The sequence below is a fragment of the Archocentrus centrarchus genome, chromosome 14 (assembly GCF_007364275.1).
Source record: "Archocentrus centrarchus isolate MPI-CPG fArcCen1 chromosome 14, fArcCen1, whole genome shotgun sequence".
Classification (NCBI taxonomy): Eukaryota; Metazoa; Chordata; class Actinopteri; order Cichliformes; family Cichlidae; genus Archocentrus; species Archocentrus centrarchus.
In genome coordinates this window covers 18,004,474-18,019,179 of record NC_044359.1, presented here as the reverse complement: position 1 = coordinate 18,019,179, position 14,706 = coordinate 18,004,474, and the positions used below count along the sequence as shown (strand labels likewise).

Genomic DNA, 14,706 nt, shown 5'->3' with positions numbered 1-14,706 from the left:
GCTGCAGCTCATATCACAAACTCTGGCACCAAAAAGGGAGGCAAAGGTGGATGTGCCCAAAACTGCAGTTCCTCCAGTGGCCACTTGAGGCCACCCTCAGTGTCGAGCCAATCCCCACAAAACTCACACTGATACTTCTTTAAATAAGGTAAGGACTACACAGAACTAAATCAAATCAAAACATGGCTAGAAGTTGCAATGAAAATATTAATATTTAAATTAGTTTACGTCAGGCCAAATTTATGATATGTATCAGTAAAACACATTGCATTGGAAGTGAGTTTAAGATAATTACAGGTAGAGCCCAACAGATATATTGGCCGATGTTAGTTATTTGCCCATATATTGGTACTGGCATTTTTAACTGCCGATAAATGAACATTTCAAAATAAAGAGATAAAGAAACACCCTTCAACCATGTTATGAGTGTTTCAAGTTTAGTTTGTTCACCAGAGGGCACTGTGCAACATCCCAGTTGGTAACAGATTGGAATCCCACAAACACGATAATCAGCTGATCCGAGAACAGTCAGGCAGGGTCTAAACCATTAATCCATGACTTGTGATAATGACACAACATTATTTTTACACTGCAGAGTCATATTGTCTAAGTTAAGGCTCATAAAAAAACTACACACAACATGATGCTGCCTCTCTTTAATTTTTTGGGGGTTATTTTCTTTACAGGATGTCATATTTAGAAGGTCTGCCACTACAAGAAAGACTTGAGAAGGCTCCTTTAACAGAATTTCTATTGCTTGCATGTAGACATGAAAAATCCATGCACTACTCTTAATTTTAAAATGGCAACACTGCACTAAAAGTTAGACTTTTATTCTTCTTTTATACTTTTATACTTTTTTTTTTTTTTTGAAGAATGAGTTGCTGAAAATCATTTTTGTTTTGTGCTATACACTGTATACTTGTTATTAAATTTGTCATAATGCAATGAACAAACCCTACTATGGAATTCATGCCTAATCTTTTTCTTAGCTGACAAGCCATAACAGCCGTATTGGCCATATGTCTTATTCTGCACTACGTAGGCGACAACCTCTGCTATTAACTTGTTTGTAATGAATTAAAAAAACAGAAGCTGCTCATTGTTTACTGGTGACCTTTGAAGCGACAAAGAACAAGGCAACAGCTGCCCGTAAAAGTACTAAAAGAAAATAGCAATGGACAAACAAAACAACTGTTTTCCTACAAGCATCCAAGCCAATACTTGTATACGCTGTATAAACTCACAGCTTAAAGAGATATCCTTACTGTCTGGTAAACCCATTTACTTGTGACCTTTGACCTAAAAAAAAAAGCCTCAGCATCATGATCACTTACTCTGTGAAAATAAGCTTTCCTACCACTGATTCAGCCTGACCACAGAGGCTCACATATGGGTGAAACCTAGGAAATCATGGGGATCAGTTTCAGACCAAATGTATCAAAGAACGAAGCGTGGAAAGGAAAGGAAAGGAAAGGAAAGGAAAGGAAAGAAAGAAAAGGAAAGGAAAGGAAAAGAGGGGTGTCAAAATGACAGCTGAAAGGAAAAAAAGATGAACAAACTGCTGTGGGGGGCTCTGACAGAGACCATCAGCTCACTCACATTTACTCCTCTTCCACACTATCCCACCATTTATCTATCATCAGTCCATTTCAGCATCACAGTAAATCCCTTCATCATTCTATCACATACAAGATAATAGATATACCCACATGCATCCATCTATCCTCAACTATCTCTTTTATGTGTTTCTCTTTCTCTCCCAATATGCTCATCTATCTCTCTGCCTTCAGGCTCTGTTCAATCTGTTAGCACCATATTGCTTATAAGCGTGTGTGTGTGTGTGTGTGTGTGTGTCATAAATGATATTAACCTGGCAAGCAATGCAAACAGTAAGGATGGCATGGCACTCCTTTCAAACACCATAGATGACCAGATTTTTTCCTGTTTCCTGTTCTATTATTCATTACATTTATCTTCTACCCACAGTCAGACTCATTCATTCTTCTGTCTGATTTCACATTGAGAAGAAAGTAATGTCTGAAAGTCAAACAGTGTTTATTATTAAAAATGCCTAGCTATTTTCCCCCTAATTACCCACATAGTATCGCTATCAGGCATGGCAATAACAAACCAAATCTTTTAATGTTGCTGCCATGATCCTAAAAATTGTTTTCTTTTGTTGTTGTTTTATTTATAAGGAAGTTGCTGAATGGTTAATGAAAAATAATTACTTCAATTACATTCTTTTGCAAATTCAGAACTAGCATTAAGGCAGCCATGAATGGGATTTCGGAATGCTACCAAAGAACTCTGAGATAGAGGTAAGGTATCAATCAAGCTAGCAATCAACTCTCAGCCTTGTGACTTAGTGAACATCCCTGCTGCCTCCTGACCTGTAGTCACTCCTGAACTTAGAGCAACATCAACACTTTTCACTCTAGTCCTTAAATACTTGAGGAAAATGCTTAATGCCTACAATAGCATTAAGCAGGCTTTTAAAGGTACAGTAAGTAATATTTTTACGTTATTTAATAGAAAAAAAGAGTGCTGCACTTAGAATGCGTAATTATATCTTCCAACAAATGTATGCATTCTCATAAACTTAGAATTAATCCATTAAAATACACAGAAGCGAGCATTGGTTTGCGGTAGCTGCCATGTCACCCTGCCATCTTGAATACAGTGGCCGAGATGGACACGCCGTTCCGCCTAATCAGGTTTTATGTATGTGACTAGACACCGACCACATGTAGTATGCCTTATAAGTTACTTTTAATTTAAAGGTAACAAATAGGTCTTTCAAACAATTTAACATGAATATTGCCATCTTATTTCTCATTATATCGTCCTCCACCACTGCTCTCTCTCCTCCCTCATTTCTACCTCATCATCTTCCTCCTCACTTCAAACCTCATCTCCTGACGTCAAGCCAGGGCTATAACACTGAAAAACATGCATAAACATGTTTATTTATTCCAGATATTGTTACAATTACTTATTGTCAATTAGACATGCAACCCTCCCGTCTCTGCACAGCTGACAACGAGCCAGCAAAACAACAGCTGGTTATAAGCTAACATTATGCTAGCTAATGTTAGATTCGAGTGTCCTAAAAATCCTACTTTCCCTCTGACAAACAGGACTGAAGTGAGCTTCACTGACTCATCAACTTGTATCGGACTCCTTTCGCAGAGTTTTACAGCCTCCTCCAGAGTAAATAGTTTTGGACACCCAGCATATTGACAGCAGAGGTAAACAGCAGACTGATGGCCTACACTCACTACAGATGAACGTAGAATGAACAGAGTTGTTTCTCCTACAGCGGCCACTGTAGCTAGGATTATACACTTTTTTATAGGGAGGGGTAAGAAAAAAGAATTCAGTTGACTGCAATCTGCAATCTACTGGCATTTAGTGGTGACATTTTACACACTGTACCTTTTAAACTCCAGTGGTATAACTACTGTTGTATGTCTGTGATATTCTGGTGTGTTTCTTTCCATTAAAAAATGGAAAGAAACATATATATATATATATATATATATATATATATATATATATATATATATATATATATTATATATATATGTTATATAATATATATATATATATATAATATATATATATATATATATATTATATGTATGTATGTATGTCTGTATGTATGTATGTTCTGTCTCTCTCTGTCTGTCTGTCTCTCTCTCTGTCTGTCTCTGTCTCTCTCTCTGTCTGTCTGTCTCTCCTGTGTCTCTCTCTCTCTGTTGTCCTCTCTCTCTCTCTCTCTTCTCTCTCTCTCTCTCTCTCTCTCTCTCTCTCTCTATATATATATCTATAAAACAAAGAATGTGTTAACTGGATTGTGAAGGTAACTGACTGATTGGTGTGGCTCATGTATAGCTCAGAGATGATTGGATCTAGTCTGATGATCACAAACTACCTAAGGAGCCAAGAAAGCTGCCATCTGGACAAAGGAATATTCATTTCTCCAACTTGCAACCAGAAACACGTGTTTATTTATAACTTCTATTGTGTGCTTTGTGTTTTAAAGAGTGAGAAAGGGTGAGATGCCATTTCTTTTGAGCAGCTTCCTCTTGTTTATGTTAGATAGAGAGGCTTGCTGTTGTATTTTGGTTTGTTTCTTATGATTAAGTTATCTCAGTTTGAAGTGTAGACAGATTTGCCTGTTTGTTATTTTGGCCTTGGCTCACACTGACATTAGTTTACACTCCTGAATTCTTCTTTCAGCTGCTCCCTTTAGGGGTTGCCACAGTGGCTCATCTGCCTCCATCTCACCCTATCCATAGAATCCTCCTCTGTCACACCAACCCTCTGCATGTCCTGCTTCACTCCATCCATAAATCTTCTCTGAGGTCTTCCTCTTTACCTCCTGCCTGGTAACTCCAGATTCAGCACTTTTTGTCCAATACATCCACCATCCCTCCTCTGTACATATGCAAACCATCTCAGGTTCGCCTCTCTAACTTTTGTCTCCAAAATGCTCAACCTGAGCACTGACACTGCTGATTAATGAACACAACACCAATTTGTTTTATCAAGTTGCTCTTGTTGTTGCTTGGGGCAGATGGATGTTTTTCATGTTCTGTCTCAGCCCCCCTCAGATGGGGCACTGCATGAATTGGGGGCTTGTCCAGGATTCAGACCCAGGACCTCTCTCAACCCCTAACCTTGAGACAACACAATGACTTTCTTTCAGTTTAGTCCTTGAATAATTGTGAAAAATAAAGACCGACAAAATGCTTCCAACATTATAAAATAGTGTAGCAAAGGTTTTAAACTGCAGTCAAAAGTAGAAACAAACTGAAAGAGGCAGGAAAAAAATCTGCTATAGTATCACTGGGCATTTTCCCACTTTTATCTAATCAACATGTTCATAAGCTTTTTAGTAATTCCATTTTCTTTGAGCAGAAAATTGTCACTATATCTTAGTTTAATAAGCCTTTCCTTCTATTTACCTTCAGTTCATGAGAATAACTTTCATCTGCATCTGGTATCTTGAGACAGGTAAGCAAACAAACAAACAAACAAACAAAAGAAAAAGCCTTCATGGACACAGAACATTTGCCCAAATCACTCATGCCTGGATAACTCATTTATTTATCTGTCTCTCAACAAGACTGAATGCTTCTGTGTGCTTGCCAGTGCTTGTGTGGCCTCCCAGTATGACATGTCTGTTTAACAGGCATTACCAGCCAGTCTGAGCATTTTCATTAGTTCCTAGAATGCCAAACAAACCAAACAGGTATGTGAAGCATCTGTAGTAGAACTAGAGAGCCGGAGAGCCTACTGCGACAGAAGAGAGAGAAAGACGACTAATCTACTGTAAGGGAGTGAATGTAATAAGTGGGTCAAAGTGCATGTCTCTACGCATATGTCTACCAGCTTGATGTTCTGTGTGTGTATGTGGTGTGTGTGTGTACACCTAGTGTGTGTGTGTGTTTATGGATGAATGATCTGAAGCATAAAAAGCTAAAGGTCTCAGTGTATGTCTTTATAGATCTGTGTGCAGGAGTTTGTGTGCATGTTTTCCATTTCAAATGCATTGCTAATTAGTGTAATTACAGGAAATGTAATTATGTAAAGGTTTCCCACACCTGTTATTACAATTTAATGCCATTTTTCTTCCTGAACATTTGTCCATTTGATTGTTATTTTTAATCATTCCAGCAAAAGCTTGCTGGAACTTTAGACATCTCATTTGCTTGTTTAGCCACATTTAGCTGCACTTACCAAAATTACTTTAACAAATTCAATTTTCACAGTTGTATGAACTTTGCAACAAAATCTACAATGTGACAATATAAAAAAAAACAAAAAAAAAACTATTAGTCATGGCAAAGAGAAGTTCAAATCCCTGCAACTTTTCCAAAATCTCTGTAAAGGCAGCAACTTTGTGTCCCCATTGGCAGCTGTTAGTGCTTACAAGAGCAATGTAGATTAAATCTGCCTTTCAGTGGCTTTAATGAAATGCAGAACAAAAGAAAAAAATACCTTTGGCACTTTATATCAAACTCCTGCATGAGTTTGTGTGTTTATCTGTGTGTTCTTTGTGTATTTCCTACCTGACCACAGGCTCCGGTATGGCCTCCAGGTTGGCTGGGACTTGCACTCCCTTCTCCCACTCTTGTCTCCAGGGGTCTGAAAGCACGTAGAAGTCGTCTGGGCCAAGCTGGGCTGAGTCTGGCAGCTTCATGGCAGTGATGAAGTCAGTACGAAATACCTATGCAGAAGGAAAGAGAAGAAAAAACATTAGTGTGCGTATTTCAGTTGAGTTCAATTCAATTTTATCATATATAGTGCCAAATCATACCTAACAGTTGCCTCAAGGTGCTTCATAAAGACCCTACAATAATTACAGAGAAAACCCAACAATCAAAACAACCCCCTATGAGCAAGCATGTGGCAACAGTGGGAAGGAAAAACTCCCTTTTAACAGGAAGAAACCTCCAGCAGAACCAGGCTCAGGAAGCTGGGGGTGAGACAGGACAAAAGACATGCTGTGGAAGAAAGCCAGAGATTAATAATAACTAATGAATATATGCAGAGTGGTGTATAAAGCCAGTGCGAAAAAAATAAATACTCTTTTTCATTCACCTCTTTCTTTTCACTACTGTCACTAAGGAGGTCATGTGATTGGCTGGGCTTAACCAAGGTGGGACTTTGCCCAACTTAGAAGTGATTTTCTTTTGGAGTCAGTCTGGATCTGGATCTAAAGTATTGCAAAATGGGAGATTTTATGTCTACACAAATGCATATCAAACTAAAATGAGAAACTGGGAGGCGTCCAGATTCAGATGCCTTTCTGGATCCAGGGACTCCAATTATGCATGATTTATAATTTAACCCTTCTGAAGGCATGCCATTTTGGACTATGCTTGTTACTTTTTAAATATTCAAATTGCTGCCTGTGTCTTTCAGCAAAAGCATGTCTTAATTGTATAGTGGTATCAGTATAAATCTAAATATTTCACACGATGAACAGTATCACCGTGAACCTCAAAGTAGACTATATTAAACACTATTTAAATTATGACTCGCTTGCACAATCCTTAAAGACATGTTTCTTACCTTTATTGATAGTAGGTATTGCAGAGATAAGAAGTGAGAAAAGGTTAAAACATGCAACAAAAAGCCCCCAGCTGGTAATAAAACTGTGGACAGTGTGGTCACAGCATGCGTAACCATTAGGGCACAGGACATAAAACATCTTTAAACTACCCCAATCAAACAATATCATCAACTTAAACAGAAAGCCTGCATGCACCTGCACCAAAAATATTCTAAATGCAAATCTTCTGAAAGCTTGCCTGTGACCAGATATAACCTGTGACCAAAAGAACAAAAAAACAGGGAAGCCTGCTATAGTTCTAAAGGCAGACTGTTTTCACAATGATTGATCCCATGTTATGCAATGCATTTTCTTCCTCAGTAGCCTCCAGCCAGTCAAAGTCTGTCTCAGGGCCTAAGTGATCCTCAAAGATCCTCACAGCCTGTAGGCTCAGACTGCTCACGATAAATCCATAACTTACAACAACAAAATGTCAGGCTCATGTTTGAGTTCCCAGTTCAGATTTACCATAAATCTCTCAAAATTATGCATCTTTTGCATTACCTTTGCTGACGGCTGTCTGACACTAAACACTGGTGTAACATTTGATCAGGCAGCACAACATTGACAACAGATGTGTGAAGGCACTGAGATGCATTTGTCTAGTAAAGTATAAATCCCTGATTTTGTAGCACTTAATGTATTTTGCTCTCTTGGGTGATCAGCCATAGACTCTGGAGTCTTTTTTAAAGTTTTACTGGATGACAGGGATGGGATTTTCTGCTGCAGTATTCCAGCAGTGCACCACATAGTCAGTGCTTCTGATTATACAGCGTGGAGTATTTCAGACTCCTTTTTTTTTGTCAGTTAAAGTAATCCACTATGCAATTAAAAATAATTGCAGTGCATTACATTTTAGTACAAATCCAAACTGAAACTGAAACTGAACCATATGTGACACCATCATCAGTAACTGGTGCGGCTTCAGATGATACAGAGAAGGAAGGGACGTCTCGTTTCCTTACAAAAATGTTTCCTTGCATCTCTCACTAGGTGGGTTTCATGTATTTTAAATGTCTCATCTTTTCATTCAACCTCTTCCTCACATCCTGAATGGGACGGGACTGAGATGTAAGGAACCGTTGCAAGTAAGGGGAATAAAACATTCACACTGACAGATGAGAGAAGAAGAAAGAGGTAAGGAAGTGGAGCTCTGATAAACTGATGTGGTCACGGCAAATGTAATAGTAAACTGTTTATATTCTGCATAAAATCATTACAACTCCATTTTTGGGGGGATTCTATGAAAACAAACTAGATGTGCTTGAGTGTGATGCGGTGTTTGAGGACATGAGGGAGTGCACGCAATCAAGCAGACACAATCATTCTTACACATAATGTGAACACACACACACGCACACATAAATTTTCTGTCTGCTCTACCGGGGACCTGCAGCAACGATATTATCAGTCATACAGTCAAGGACATCAGTCAAGAACACACACACATAAACACACAAAGCCACACAAAAAAAACAAGCAACACTCCCTCGCAGTTGTGCCAAATCAACCGTATGACTTCACTCTGCATTTTATCATTACTTTCTAAGCCTCCTTATCCCTGCTATATTAGCTCCTCTTCTCCATCTGTTTCTCTATTAACCTCCCCATCCCCCATCCCTCCTTTTTCTCTCTCCATCCCTTAATGTGTTTTTTTTTTTTTATCTTCTCTATTTTGACCTCAAAGACAGAATGAAGAAAAACAGACTTGTAAGAAGAAAAATGCAGTTAAAAGAGAGATAACTGAGGGAAAGCTGAGTGGCGATAAAATGAGCAAGAAAGAGACTGATGAGACAGTTTAGGTCTCCCAGTGGACTTTCCACCCTTCACCCTTAAGTTCTTGATATAGGAAGCAGTAGAAAGCCCACATATGAATGAATTCATTTGTGCGCTGTAAACTGAATTTCTACTTTAACACATGACAGTCACTTCCTGTATCTAGAATGTGACACCTTTTGACCACTACCCCCCACCCCCATGCCAGTTCAACAAAACCACAGCTGCCGGGCATCAGGGTAGCTCAGGGTGTGAGCAGGCGACCATGCAATAATAATAATAATGATGCCTTAGACTTATATAGCTCTTTTCACGGTACTCAAAGACACTTTACAATTCCATGCACTATTCATTCGCACCTCCATCATACTTGGTGGTGGTAAGCTACTAATGTAGCCACAGTTGGCCTGGGGCAGTCTGGCGGAGGCGTGGCTGCCAATTCGTGCCTATGGCCCCTCGACCACCACCAAACACTTGGGCAATGTGGGTTGGGTGTCTTGCCCAGGGACACAACGACAGCATGCTCTCAGACGGGGACTCGAGCCAGTAACCCTCCGGTTGCGAGGTGGGCAGCTACCCACCGTGCCACTGCCACCCCCTCCCACTTGGCTGTGCAACGCAGGTTCGAGTCCCGGCCTGTCGCCATTTGCCACGTGTCTTCCCCCGTTTCTCCTCCCCGCTTTCCTGTCTATCTCCACTGTCGAATAAAGCCGGAAAAGGGCCAAAAAATTCTTTAAAAAGCAGAGCAGTGCTCGTCCACTGAGAGAGTGAGGCCTGCTCCCTCAACAACCTTCTTAACTGCAGTGACGCAAGAGCCTGCTGAAGATTCCTGGTTAGCCATGTCCCTGACTAACCAGCAGCTTAGTATACAAGAAGCAACAATACCAGAGCAAGTGAGCACAGTGCTAACTCTGCTGACAGAGAGAACAATGGAAGCTACACTTCTTTGGACCTGGACCTAAAAAGGGACAGTTAAAATGGGCTTCAAGGGTTTTTAGCTTGGACCTGATCAACGGTATCCTACTTCCAAACAGTCTGGTAACAAACCACCTGGGCACAGTATAGCTTAATACAGCACGTGGTTAAAAATATGGACACTTAATATAGTCAAGTCATTTTTATTTATATAGCATAACTTAAAACAACAGAAGTTGACCGAAAGTGCATTCCAGGCACACTCATTTGCAATCCAGGTCTCCCAAAACCCAATTACAAAACACACAACTCCCAATAACAGACAGCATAGTATAAAAATAACTGAAAAACAAGTCAGAAAATAAATATAAAACTATAAGTGAAGTTATAAACATTCAAATAAAAGAGCAATAGAAAAATATTTACGATAAGTTTGACCAGACCATGAGAGACCTGAGACTTGAGTATAAGCAGCTGAAAACAGGTAGGTCTTCAGAGGTGATTTAAGGCTGTCAATTGTTGAGCAGGTTCTTATGTGGGAAGGAAGACTATTCCAGAGCCTGGGGGCAAAAACAGCAAAGGCCCAGTTGCCTTTAGTTTTTTTTTTTTTTTAGGTGAGAAGAGGGCACTGATAGAAATTGTTGGGATGATAGACTCAGTGACCTGGAGGCAAAATACAGATTTAAAGATCTGTAATACATTGCGGAGCTAATCCAGGGAGGGCTTTTAAAAAACAAATAGTAAAATGTATAAGTCTATTCACAACTTCACAGTGTGCTGCCTTTTCTTTGTACCGGTTAAGAGTCGAGCAACTGCGTTTTGAACCACCTGCAATCGAGAGAGAGTGGAAATGGGCAATCCTATGTACAAGGAGTTGCAGTAGTCGAGCTGAGAGGTGATAAAAGGCGCAGGTAACAGTTTCCAAATCCTTTATTGACCAAACTGGCTTAAATTTAGCAGTGCTTTTCAGTTGGTAAAAAGTGCCTTTCACAACATTCCTGATTTGATAGTTTAAAATTAAGGAACTATCCATAAAAACACTAAAATTTGTATCTACAGATTGGGCATGTCTGGATAAGGGACCGAGTGCCTCGGTGAAGATGTTTGGGTTTTTTTCTCCATCCAAGATTTCAGCTCATTCAAACAGTCAAAGAGGTTCATCATGGTCACTGTCTGGTACAGCAGGTAGCTAAATATGGCTTAACATAAATGTACTGATTTGTTTCATCCATTTAAATGTGATCACTGTAATGGTGAGATTGCTGGGTTCCACACCTCTCAGTTGCTAGTTATCCCCTACAGAGAAAAAGCATCTTCATGCCAACTAGTAATCTTCCTTATTAACCTGCCACCATTATTCCCTATGATCATACTTTCACACATTTATTTAGGTTAAACATCACAAGACATATAGAGAAGAGAATCAAAACTCCTCACGTATCCTCTTTGGCCCAGCACATGTGGGACAGAACAGACACACAATCTTGCTGCATGCATCCAGCAGGTGCACACACTTTCTCCCCCACACACAAACACACATGCACGCACGCACACACAGTTTTTTAGTACCTACATTAATGTTGGTGCTGCCTCTATTTACAGTCAGTCATAACCCCTACACTGATATTAAAAACCCTTTGTAGATAAACACAGTGTGTCCCAGTTGTTCAGTGTGCAACGTTATTATCAAGGTTCAGTTTCAGTGAGCAGCAATAAAAACTATAACCTTAAAGTAGCTCTAAAGGCTTGTGACCTGTAGGTGGTTCATTCTGTTCCTGGACTGGCACTATAAATCTGGGAAGGAAGCAGCACCCCCACCCCCGTCACTTCCTTACTAAAATAAAATGCAGTCTAAACCCAGTAGAGTCTCAATTTAATCAGGAAATATCTTATCACAATCCGATCAAGGGGTAAGTAAATAAGAGAAGACTCTACAGATCTACTCTCATGCAAGCAGATCTGTGAGGCTGTACTCATGCATGGTGCTTTGAGCTAAATAAGTGATCACTCTAACATGCTTACCACCTCAAATTATGAGTCTTAGAGTAGTAACATTTGTTAAGTAATAGTAACTATAGTTCACTCAGTGAAGTGCACCAGAGGCTGACTGGATTCCCATTAGTTCCGCATCAATTTGGTCATTTTCCAAAGTTATTAAAAATTTCAGTTTTCACTTAATGATGGCAAAGTTCTGCAAAATCATGCAAAAGAGGGCACAAATGTGTTTATTTAATTTCATGGCACACATCCACAGTTGTCAAGATTTTTTTCACTCAAAACCAGCAATTTCTGGAGGAGTTTGTCGGGGATGACCATTAGGGCTCAGCATCTCCAAATCGTGAATTTCAACATTTTGTGAATCCGCTTTGCGGATTTTGACATATTTCAGTAATGGAGGACAGTGTGTAGGAAGAGTACAGAGGGAGATGAGGAAGAGTAAAATTATGTTATGCGAAGATAGGACAGGGAGGACCAAAAAAAGAGAGAAAGACAAATAACCAAGCAGGAGAGGGAGAGGAAAGAGAGAAAAGGAAGTGAAATTAATTTCAGTGGAAAGAGAGATGAGAGACAAGGACGGACGATGAGGCCGGTGTGTGTGTGTGTGTGTCAGTGCAGTATATGAAAAGGCCATATGTAAAAAGCAGCATCCTTGCTTCTGCTGCTTGGCTGCTTCTACTGTCTGCCAGCCAGCTCAAATAAATAATGCAATGGAGCAGGGATGTTTGTGTGCGTTTAACCGTGTGTGTGTGTGTGTGTGTGTGTGTGTGTGTGTTCAATTTTCGCCTGCACTGTAACTGTGTGTTCTTCTGTGTGTGTGTGTGGGTATGTGTGTTGACAGTGAGCCAAGGCCATGATGAATCTTGTCTTCCCCTTCAGCAATACTAGAGGAGGACAGACAGAGACTAAGGGCAGTCCACTCCTCCTTAATCTTTCACTTCTTCCAGCATTTCTCTTGCTCTGTTTTCATGCTCCTCATCAGCAGGGAGATCAGATGAAGAACATGGAAGTGGAAAAGAGAGAGGCAGACGAGAGGAGAAAGATAAGGAGAGGATGAAGCGAGAGAGCAGAAAAAAGGGAGGAGAGTGAAAAAGAAGTAAAGGTGGTTAAAAAAAAAATGCATGATTGGCTCTCTTCTATGTGCCCTTTTTTCCAAATAAAGAGAGTGAGACAAGGGAAGACAGGATAACCAAGGAAAGAGGGAAAAGGAGCGAAGAAAGGAAAGTTAGAGGCAAAAGAGAAGAAGCCAAAGGTAAGGAGAGGAGACAGGAGGGTTAAAGAGTAGAGAAGAGGATCTCACTTTATCACTTTTATTACTGTGTGTTTGTACAGGAACGACTGCAGCTAATTAATGTCTAGGAAACACTATTACAAGCTCCTGCAGTTTTATGTTCTACCTTGCTTCTCTCTCCCTCTCCAGCTCAACACCATCCTGCTCTTCCTCTCTTCCACTGCCTACCTTCTTCGTCATTTACGCTTTCTCTGACAGACAGCTGGGAGTCACCCATACTCCGTGACGGATGACAGTCAGATAGACGGAAAAGGAGAGTGATAAGAAGATGAGAGGACCCGGGAGACGAACAGTAAAAGTCAAAGAGGTAGAGGGCAAGCAAGCAAACTGTCGGGCAAATTTTTATGCAAAATATAAAATACAAATGAGGTGGGGTTTTTTTTTTTTGTTTTTTTTTTCCTTTCCCCCTCAGCTTTCGCAGAGCAACAAAACAAATCCAGCAGAAAAATGGAAAAACAGAGACCTTCGAGCACTGATTAGATTTGAGTAACTAGTTTATCCTCTACAGAGTCAGTTAGTGCTGGCTGTATTTCATACAAAGACCAAAACAAAGAAACGTATTTGGCTGCATTGTAACTGAACAACTAATGAAGAGTTATGTACAGGAGTGACAGTACCGATGTCAAATTTCTGGCTGGTTTTGGAAGACGGAGCCTGTTGTGCAATGAGCCTGAAGCAGCAATGGAAACTCTGTCAGTAATTACTCAAAAAGTGCATTTCTTTTTCCATTTATCACATGATTTATTTATTGCTGGAGAGATTTTCCACATCCATCAACCATAATAACTTTGTTCTGAGGAGAGCATGTGATTGAATTTTGCCATTTCCACTCAGCTTTCCAAATTTGATAAATCATGATTTGCAAATGAAAATATTGAGTGCAAGCCCAACTCCTACAAAAGAAGGAATGATACAGTAAATTTCCAATAGGAAGAAAATCCCCTTAAGCATGCAATTAATGCACGCCTTCAGAATAATCCAGCTGCTAATGGTCATTTCTCTCAGCTGGTCAGTTTGTTTACATTTTCTTTAATGTTTCTGCTGCAACAAGATTTTTTTTTTATTTTATTTTATTTTTTTAAATGACTCAGCTCAAAGGAGACACATTTCTATACAAACATGTTCCCCTCATTTCTGTACCGCCCCTTCAGCAAGAATCACATTATAGTGATTCTGTCTGTTTCTGTGCAATTTCCCCAAATGTGAAAGGCTGTCATGATGCAAAGATCACACTGGAGCTGGGCAATGTCTGCCAAATTAGCAAACAGTAATATCTACAGTGAACCACAGTGATGGGCAATGACATTAGTGAAGGAGTTTAGAGGTGTGTTCAGACCATTATTGGCTACTCCACTTGGAGAACAATCATATTAGTGAAAACAATATCCCAGCTTTAGCAAGTGAGCATAGTTACAGTACAAACCTTATATATGCATTTCTAATGTCAGTGATTACACTAACATTAGAAATCACTTTAACAAAAGGGTCCTGGCCAACTCACATTATATTTTTTTACTTTTGCTTTCTCTCAGTCTCCCTCTCCACTGTCTTCACCTCCTCCAATAACAAGACTTTTCTTCTGCAAGGTTTCCACAGT

General features: G+C 39.8%; 1 protein-coding gene across 1 annotated transcript in view; it reads right to left on the bottom strand.

The window, feature by feature from the left end:
• Positions 1-14,706, bottom strand: part of jade2 (jade family PHD finger 2) — a 233,848-nt gene that overhangs the window by 149,440 nt on the left and 69,702 nt on the right. Inside the window, 1 exon segment of the mRNA XM_030747308.1 lies at positions 6,084-6,241. Within this exon segment, the coding sequence (XP_030603168.1) occupies positions 6,084-6,241 (158 nt within the window).